At 39.7% G+C, this 10,007-nt stretch overlaps 1 protein-coding gene across 2 annotated transcripts in view; it reads right to left on the bottom strand.

Moving 5' to 3' along the window:
• Positions 1-1,057: 1,057 nt before the first annotated feature.
• etv1 (ETS variant transcription factor 1) overlaps positions 1,058-10,007 on the bottom strand; it is a 33,030-nt gene continuing 24,080 nt past the window's right edge. The window contains exons 11-15 of one of the 2 annotated variants that reach the window (XM_034698141.1): positions 9,908-9,976; positions 9,742-9,810; positions 9,458-9,627; positions 4,255-4,356; positions 1,058-2,919 (exon numbers count right to left, since the gene is read on the bottom strand). In XM_034698141.1, the coding sequence (XP_034554032.1) occupies positions 2,698-2,919; positions 4,255-4,356; positions 9,458-9,627; positions 9,742-9,810; positions 9,908-9,976 (632 nt within the window). In that variant the 3' untranslated portion in view covers positions 1,058-2,697. Of the gene's footprint in view, positions 2,920-4,254; positions 4,357-9,457; positions 9,628-9,741; positions 9,811-9,907; positions 9,980-10,007 lie in introns of both variants that reach the window. The other variant, XM_034698140.1, reaches the window with a different exon arrangement.

Raw genomic sequence — 10,007 nt, 5'->3', positions numbered from 1 at the left:
GATCTTTAAAATCCATAAAATCTCCCCTTAAAATGCAGCTTTTTGACTGTTCCCATCAAAAATAACTTTATTTTGAGAAAGGAATATGAGAAATAATCTTTTCTGGATTTAAGAAGAGATTAAAATAAATAATGTTCAATCAGTAATGGTGAGAATTTGAGAGAATTTGTTCTGATGGGAAAACACTTCAGCGTTTCTTACAGAATGTGTGCACAGTGCTTTCTCACAGTCACGTTATTAATTTGGATTTTTACCATTTTCTGAGGGAAACCCCAAATTACAAGTGTCATTCATCAAATTAAAAGCCTTACTGCTGTTTTCAGGTTCGTACACGTCGGATTAGATGTTGTTAAATATCCTCAGGGAAGCAATCAGGTGTTTAAAGTTAAGGGCAATTCCCTCCTCTACAGACAATCAATAAAAAAAGCTCCGAGTGGGGACTGTAATGGGGTTGGCTTGTAACCTGCTCTGACAAATTAAGGCAAGTGGTGTTTTTTCATTACTTACACATCCGTTTTCATTTTTCCCATCAGTGGAACCAATTAAACAATGCTTCCTTGAATTAGTCATTGATTTTTTTTAGCTATAGTGACACTTTACAGAAGGAAATAATAACTTTAAGGGAGTGTTCCTGTTTGTGTTTCTTTTTTTTTCATTACTGCCAGTCTCCTAACAAAAGGACAGAAACAATTCACCTACATGAAAAAGTGCTGTCTTAAATTAGCCATTGATTTTTCCTCAGGTGTCACTTTGGTTAAATGCTTTGTGGTTGGGAGTTTTCTCTCCAACCTGGAAATTGACAACACACCAGAATCTATTAGTCTTATTTGCTTGGTTTGAGTTATTTTCACTCCCAGTATATGTTAAATTTATGACCCAAAAGTCATTTCTGCCAAGAAAAAAGTGATAAATGTTGGAAGTTTAGGCGTGGAAATCGCAGCAAAATTGCATTTTCTATCAGATGCGAGCGATACATAACGCTGCCAAGAGAGAAAACACTGCAGTTCTTACAGAGCAAACTTTTATGCAACAACGCAAAACATCTGAAGAGTGGGGATAACTTTGTTTTCAGAACTATTTTATTACAGAATTTTTCACTATTGCCAATCCCAGCCTCGACACATGTGAACCTCGAGATCAGACGGAGGAGATTCCTTCTTTAGACGCTCAAATTTAACAAAAAAAAACAAGAAAAAAAAACAGAAAATGAAAGAAAAAAGAATATCAGGTCATGACCGTTACACTTCTTTTCTTTTTTTTAAGTCTAGAAAATACACAAACAATTTGAAGCAGCAACAAAATGTGTATTTACCTGATTATACAGTGGAACACTTTTTCTTTAACATGAATTGTTTTCATCACATTATAAAACTCTAAATATTTCCTTTATCTTCTCTCCATTTTTTTATTTTTTTAAACAAAACGTAACCTTATGATGGCGAAGCATAAATATACACGTCATGTTCACCTGGAACAAAACAGAAACAAACAAAACAGAGAAAGAAAATCTCAATTCATGATCAGATTTTTTTTTGTTTAAGCCAATAAAATCTGTGTTTGTGTTTTGGGGATGCAAATAATCATCTGTCTCAACCTTAGCTGTACATACACTTTCACCTGTTCTTCATCAGAAAACTGAACACCTGATGGATAAATAAATGTCCGCTGCTTTCGTGTGTCCCAGAAAACAAAAGGAGAAACCGCTGTTTACAGTGAATGATGAGTTATTTTACAGAGGCCTGGAGCTTTATTGATTTATCCTTAACAGAGGCCGTTCACATGTGATACCGAGGAAGAGTTTCCATTCGAGTTCATCCTTGTATGCCAGTGTTTCATCTTTACAAACTGCAAGGATTCTCAGCCGTCAATAGATCCATCCAGTAACAGCAGAAACACCCACATGATGAGGTTGGACGAGGGGGCTCTGACTGGACAGGAGGTGCTGTGCTCGTACTGGTCGTGAGGCGGCTTAATGTCTCTTTTTATTATCACATTTTAAAGTCTATAATCATGTCACTTCACCATAAAAGTATCGATACAATACGTCGCCAGTTTGCACTTAAATGAGCTTCAAAGTACAGGATGGCTAAAAAGGACAAAAAAGGATCATCCTTCCAGCAGACGAGACTGTGTCTTAGTCCAGGTAGTTGAGTCCTGTCTCAGCAGGGCGCCACATGCTCAAAATCATAAGAATAAAAAAAAAAATAAACTGAATAATTCCCACATTAATGTACAAACACAAAACAGCTGTAAAAAGCCAACCACATAGCTAGCTAACCTCTGGCAGGTTAACACCGAGCCGGTCCTGTCCATAAAGTGCACTCTCCATCCTGCTGTGCGGCTTCAACGTCAGAAAAACAAGAGCGAAAGAAAAAAGAAAGAGGTGTGTACATGTGAGAGAGAGACAGAGAGAGAGGGGAAGCTCCACTGTGTGTGTGTGTGTGTGTGTGTGTGTGTGTGTGTGTGTGTGTGTGTGTGTGTGTGTGTGTGTGTGTGTGTGTGTGTGTGTGTGTGTGTGTGTGTGTGTTCACTCTTATTCCCGGAGCGACTGTGAATTAGAGGACATGACAGTCTCAGGTGTATGGACAGAGGAGGCAGAGGAGGGGGAGGGGAGAGGTGTGTGTATGTTGAGTGTGTGTGTGTGTGTGTGAGAGAGAGAGAGAGAGAGTGTGTGTGTGTGTGTGTGTGGAGCTGACGTTAATAAACATAACCCTCGCTGTAAGGGTGCGGCTGGCAGTACGGGCCCTCCTGTACGTAGGCCATGTTTTCATCAAAGTGTGACAGCGGCACCGTGTCCTCCTCGTTGATCTGCCGCTCCATGTCCGTCTTCAGCACCGGCCGCTGATTGTCGGGGAACGCCATGGAGAACAAGGCCTCGGGGTCGCACACGAACTTGTAGACGTATCTCTCTCCGGCCACCTGCAGACAGACGGGACGAGGCAGAGAGATGAGGGATGAATGACGAGGACTTTTTGATATAGACTTTTGAATGCAAACAATTTGTATTGCTTGAATCTTTTTATCTCTGCAGCACTGAGTGGATGGGACCTGTATTTGATGTTGATGTTTTAAGGTCCAATATTGAGATATATCTTTGCAGTGAAATGCAACGACTGCACTGCAAGGCCATGCAATTAAAACACTAAGCATAAACCAGTCAAAAGTTTAGAAACACCTTCTCATTCAAGGGTTTGTGTTTATTTTAATTATTTGAAACACTGTTAATTAATACCAAAGACATCAAAACTATGAAAGAACATATATGGAATTATTTAATTCACAGAAAAGTGTTAAACAAAGCAGAATATGTTTTATATTTTAGATTCTGTAAAGTAGCCCCCCTTTTTCCTTTATGACAGCTTTGCACACTCTTGGTATTCTCTCAGTCTGCTTCATGAAGTGGTCTCCTGGAATGGTTTCTAACTAACATGAGCCTTGTCAAGAGTTCATTTGTAGAATGACTTGCCTTCTTAATGTGTTTGAGACCATCAGTTGTGTTGTTCAGAGGTAGGGTTAGTACACAATGGAGAGCCCTATTTGACTACTGTTGTAATCCAGATTATGGCAAAACCAGATTATTTCATAGTTTTGATGTCTTCAGTATTAATCTACAATGTTGGAAATAATTAAAATTATTAAAAACCATTGAATGAGAAGGTGTGTCCAAACTTTTGACTGGTAGTGTCATGTCGTCAAAATGTGGAAAAATAAAATTTAAAGAGAAAATAATAAAATACTGAATGTGGAAAAATATTTTGTGTAATATGGTGATTTTTTTCTCACTATTTTCACTTTGCATTCCCCCTTTAATGCATTTTGATGTATTTTAATTAAATTCCAAAGTGTAATTTATGTTTTAATCATATGCTTTTTTGTCCCTTGTGGCACACCATAGCTGTAATTAGTATTGTGTCAAATCAGCTGATATCTAGGTTACTACTAAGAACCAAAACATCTTTCATGAGCTCAAATCCTCCACAAACACATACTGTTTCACAAACATTTGCCTATTCTGAGCAAACTGCACACAAACAAGCTTTAACAGCCATGTTGGAGATGCTCCCCCTCCTTTTATAAGCTCTGATTGGTGGGTGAGTCAGCTCAGGCCCCTCCTCCAACACAGGTGGTTTCAATTTGTACCACCTGTGTCCAAACAGGTCTGATTGTTCCTCTGATCAGCTCCTTTTTTTGGAGATCAGGGATTTGGAGCTAATTTAATGTTTTTATTTCTTCTAATGTGTAAGATCTCTTTACCTTTTGCATGATCCCCTTCTCGTAGTAGTAGCGCAAAGATCGGCTGAGCTTGTCATAATTCATCGCGGGTCGATTCTTCTGTATCCCCCACCGACGCGCCACCTTTGAACACGGAGGAACAACACAGAGCCAGTCAGTAAACAGAAACAAAAGAGCAGGATGCCAAAACACAGACGTATCAAGCACAAACACGCACGGTCGACCTGGCTTCCTGACAACGCCGCTGAAATGTTAAACAAACTTATTAATCCATATTCTGCTAATAACAGTAATTAGAGTGCGTCCAGCCCGGGCAGACCTGACCAGGGATGTGTTCATTAGGAGCTTGTCACACACCCAGCGGAGGAGGCAGCAGATGTTACAGCACCTGTCTACCAGACCACCCACCACCCGGCTCGCAGTGACAACCCACAGCCCCACCGTGCTCTCCTCAGATTCTCCTCTGTGGCTTTTACTCTGTTTATCACTTCTCCTGTCTCTCCTTTTGTTCACCTGACTCTTCAACAAAACACATGGAAATAAAACTGTGTGGAATAAAAAGAAATGAAGAGGACTACAGATAGATACAGCAGGAAATAGATAGATGAGTGGATGCATGGATAGATGAATGGACTTATTGAATTCAAACTGGGAAATCTGGGAGGGATTAAAAACTGTGTCATCTAAGGGTTGGACAAAATGTGGATTCCTAATTTGTGTGATATAATTAATAAAAAGCCAAATATCTTTATATGATTACATGAATGAGAGTCATGTGAACTGAATTTAACTGGCTGAAGAAGAAGTGGATGATGGGGTGACAGAAGAAGAGGAAGCGGTAGAATCTCACCACTTTTAATGAAAAACTACTCCAGCTCTTTAGGCTGAGATCAGAGGAGAGGTGGAGGATGCACTCCAGTCTGCAGAGAGAGTTAACTTCACCTGAGTCCAACCTGACAGTTACTTCCACTTTTATCAACAACCACCATTCTTTCATGCATCAAGGCTTGGTCATATGGTAGATTCTCTACAGACTGAAGTTTTGTCTCAAGTAAAACTGAAGGTTACACAGAAAATACGACTAATGAATTAAAAAAATATTAAGTAATCATCAATTTTATTGTTTTCAACTCAAGAAATGTGATTTTTTTTAGACTAATCTGATTCAAAGTTCTGTGAATTTAATTTACAGACTGAAATGATTTACATTGTTTCATCCCAGAGAGACCAATCCACTACTTGTATCATATTGTATCGTGCTGTATTGTATCTTATCTTATTGTATTGTGTTGTATCGTACCATATCATAAAGTATTGCATCGTGCCATATAGTATTATATTCTATTGTATCGTTTTGTTTTGTTTCATACCGTAACGTATCATGCTGTATTGTAACATGTCCAGGGTTACCACTATTTTCCAGAGATCATTTTCCAGGACATTTTCAGTGATGATCAAGCTGGTATGACAGTCTAAATTGAGTTCCTAATTTAGTTCCTAAATAGTCTAATATGTTCCTCTCAGTGGAAGTCTACATTGAATGATGTGCAGTCTATGGCTATCCATGAAATCATCTCTTACATGCTTAAAAATGATGGCAAATCAAATACAGAACAATACAACCTCAGATGAAAAGCACTTTATTAGTGCAACCAAGAAGCAATGATAGCCAACTCTCATCTCAGCTTTCTCTTTTCTCAAAAAATATAAATTAAGCTAACTAAAAAATAAAAAGAGCCAGCAAAGGAATCTGGAAGCTGCCTTACTGAAATAAATAAATAATAATAATAATAATCAGAGGATCAGTGCATAAATGATCTAAATAGAACTGAATGACAAAAATGGCCACAAATGTTGAATGGGGATGTGTTTTTTTAACTTTGTCAGGTCGCATACATTCATGTTGGAATAATTTTCCAGGACTATATGTGATTTTCCAGGACTTTTTACTTTTTCTCCCATCTATTCCAGGTGTTTTCCAGGACTGGAAAACTGGTCAACTGTTTTCCAGGTTTTCCAGGTTTTCCAGGACGTGTGGGAACCCTGATGTCGTATCGTTTCATTTCGTGTCGTATCGTTTAATATTTTACCATATTGTACAACTTCATATCGTGTATTGTATCGTATCTTTTAATTTTGTATCATGTCATATCGTTTCATATTGTATCGTTTAATTCTGTATCGTTAAATTTCGTATCATTTCATTTCGTGTCATATTGTTTAATTTAGTTTCATATTGTTTTGTTTCATTTTGTATATCGTATATCGTATCATTTCATTTTGTATCGTTTATCCATCCATCCATTATCTTGACCGCTTATCCCGTTAGGGGTCACGGGGGGCTGGAGCCTATCCAAGCTGGCTTCGGGCGGAAGGCAGGGTACACAGGTTGCCAACCTACCACAGGGCTAACACAGAGAGACAGACAACCATTCATGCACACACTCACACCTACGGGCAATTTAGAGTGATCAATCAACCTGAGCATGTTTTTGGATTGTGGGAGGAAGCCGGAGAACCCGGAGAGAACCCACGCATGCACGGGGAGAACATGCAAACTCCACACAGAAAGGCACCCGCCCGGCCAGGGATTCGAACCAGGAACCTTCTAGCTGCGAGGTAACAGCGCTACCCACTGCACCACCGTGCAGCTCTGTATCGTTTATCGTCTTGTTTAATTTCGTATCGTATATCGTATCGTTTAGTCTAATGTAAAAATCAGCATGCTCTGACTCTCTAGTTTCTAATACTCACAGCTCTGCCTGCAGGACATGAAGCTGAGCATCACAGCCAAACAGAAGAGGTTGACAATATTTAATAACATAAAATGTGCTTCAGTAGAGATTTTATCAGGTGCCAGAATCCCTTCACATAATCTGTGCAGACGAGTGTAGAAAAGCTCTGTTCATTCCTGCCTATAATTACATTTATTAACAGTAAGATTGCACTTATACAAAGTGATAACCGTTCCAAAGTCAGTATTCATCTCTAAACTTCATAATAATTCATTATTTTGTTCAAAATGGGGACAGAGCATGTAAACAAAATGTAAATACCCCAGGATTAGCCAGAATGAAAACAGACATCCGTATTCTTAAGTCTAGATATACAGATATGGAAGATCTCCACACTGATTCAAAGACAGATTGGTTGGATGAGCTCTTCCCTCACTGACAGGTTACACCGAGCCGTGATCTAACGTTTGGCGTCCCAAAGCGAGTACGGTTGGTCACCTGATGGCATGAATGGGCCCCCCTGTTAGCTGCAGCTGGCCGGGGCCTCTGCTCTCTGCTGGGCTGCGTGGACCACTGCCAGTAACCCCTCTACCTCCCACCCCACTGCCTGCACCCTGAACCCCCCCTCCCCCAGCCTCCCCCATCCCCCGACAGAGAGCAACAGTGACTGAGGCTCACTGTGAGTGATGTGGGCGCACAGACCCGGCCTCTGTTTCCATTTCAAAAGGGCCAACCGTCAACATGGGTTTTATTTTTAGGAATATGTCCTGTGAAATATTTAGCAGAGGCTGAGGCCTTGAGGGTCAGCCGGATAGATGTGGGAGAGAAGAAGACAGATGGTTTAAGCCAATCCATCGACCACTTGAAGAGCTGAGGACATCATTCACACCACTTCAACTGACCTTTGACTTTCATCTCATTTTATTTGGATGTATTACACAACATGTTTTCTTTGTAGCCTAAAAACTTAGAGTCCATGTTTTCAGCTGGCACTGGTACGACTACAACCCACTGACCAAAGCCACAACTAAGGATTTATTTCATTATTAATATATTCATTCATACTTTTAGATATAATAGATTCATCTTTTATTTACAAAACATTAGAAAACAGTTATAAATGGACATCAAAACCTCTGGGAGCTAAGATTTGTGTCTTCAAATTTGCTATTTGGCAATAGTCAACAACTCAAAACCTGAAGATGTCACATGAACAATGAAATCAAACTGCTGCCTCGCTCTCATATGCACTCCTGATGATTTCTAGATATTTTTAAGGAGCTCTGTCGCTGAAAATGTCAAAAGTTGACCCTCGCTGCATGACAGTTTTTGATCATTGATCCTGTCTTAAAACTGAGAGGTCTTTATTCATCCTGTTACATGTTGCTCTTTTGGGTGCACACCAGTTGCATTATATAAAAATTAGGGATAGACCGATAATCAACCGGCCGATATTCGGCATTTTGACGCATATCGGCATCAGCCTTTTTTTTAAATCTGACGGCCGATAAGAGATTAATTTAAAACTGGGTTATTTTGGCTCATCTCCTGCAGTTTCTCATTACATGGGACGAGCTGAGCACGACCGTTGTGGCCCCTACACTTACTAGTGATTTAAAACTCATACAACCCCTCTTCAAAAACACTGAAATATCCCTTTAAAACAAAGATAAATGAAAGATTAACATTTCAGTTATATTGAAATTTTGGAAAACTTTATTTACCATAGAAAACTTTAGGGAGCTATTTATTTGTTTTAAGTTTTTATTTCACTTTATAAGACATGCTGCTGAGCCTGGGAGCTCCCTGAACTTTTTGTTAGAATTTAAAAACAAAGATGTTTATTGTCTAAGATAAAAAAAAAAACTTTAATATGTTTCAAATCTGAAAAGCTGTTTCATAAACATATGCTTAAAGGCATTTAAACGAAGTTAAGTATTGGAGTTTGTATTATTCAACATTTTGACGACAATATTTTCCCTTTTAGTGTAAATGATTATCGGCTCCAAATATCGGTTATCGGCCCCCTTGACTACTAATAGTCGGTATCGGTATCGACCCTGAAAAAAACATATCTGTCTATCTCTAATAAAAATCCTCGTGGTGAATCCTCCTGAATATTCTCCAGCTGTTCTCAAATCAGCTGACCTGACTTCACTCAGAAACTTTACAGAGGGCTAGCAGGAAAAAGCCTGAGGTAAAAAGTTTGAGTTTCAAACTGAAAATATCAGAGGAGTTGGTGCATGTGTGAATGAAGCTTGAGATGTTCAAGCTTTCTTTTTAGGATATCAGGGAAAACACTGAATGGTTTAGAAATGTGAAAACACGATCTTTTTTAAGTTGAATATTCAACTTTTTTGTCTGTAAAGTATCCTCTGGTCATATGAAAGGCCTTTAAATAACTTTCTTTCTTATAACTTCTTTAATTGAAGATAAAAAATGTAAATAAAAGAGTGTGTGTATTCTAAATCCTTCATTCTGTCTCTCACCTCCTCTGGCTCGATGAGTTTGAACTCCATGCCGCGGCCGGTCCAGGCGATGAAGTGTGAGTTTGACGGGTCGTCCAGCAGAGCCACCAGAAACTGCCAGAGCTGCAGTGAGCCTCTGCGCTGGTACGACGGACCCTCCCGGTACAGCCCCGTCTCCTGCTTGATGTCACCTACAGCACACATGCAGAGGACACTTACTGCACGCTGCTTCAACATGACTGCACATGGAGTAGTTTTCTGTGTCCTCTTTCAAAAGTATCGGCTGCACTTTGAGGAGGACTCACCTTCAACCTTCTCGGGCACGACGCAGGTGTCATCGTAGAAATGCCTCACCACTTTGTCAAACATACAACCTGGAGCAGAAAGGGGGAAAAAGGAGATTCAATGTAATATCCCTAAAAAATCTAAAACGTGCATCATCACAACATTCAGGCGCTTCACCGTTTGTACCTTCAGTCCTGTTAGTGTGAGCCAGAAAGCCGTCTTGCCGTAAGTAGACCGAATGGCAGCTAGGCACTTCTGCTGAAAGCCAAGCAACAATGGGAGAGTG

This window comes from Notolabrus celidotus, chromosome 12 (assembly GCF_009762535.1).
Source record: "Notolabrus celidotus isolate fNotCel1 chromosome 12, fNotCel1.pri, whole genome shotgun sequence".
NCBI classification, from domain to species: Eukaryota; Metazoa; Chordata; class Actinopteri; order Labriformes; family Labridae; genus Notolabrus; species Notolabrus celidotus.
The sequence above is the reverse complement of the archived record's forward strand: the minus strand, read 5'-3'. Positions and strand labels throughout refer to the sequence as shown.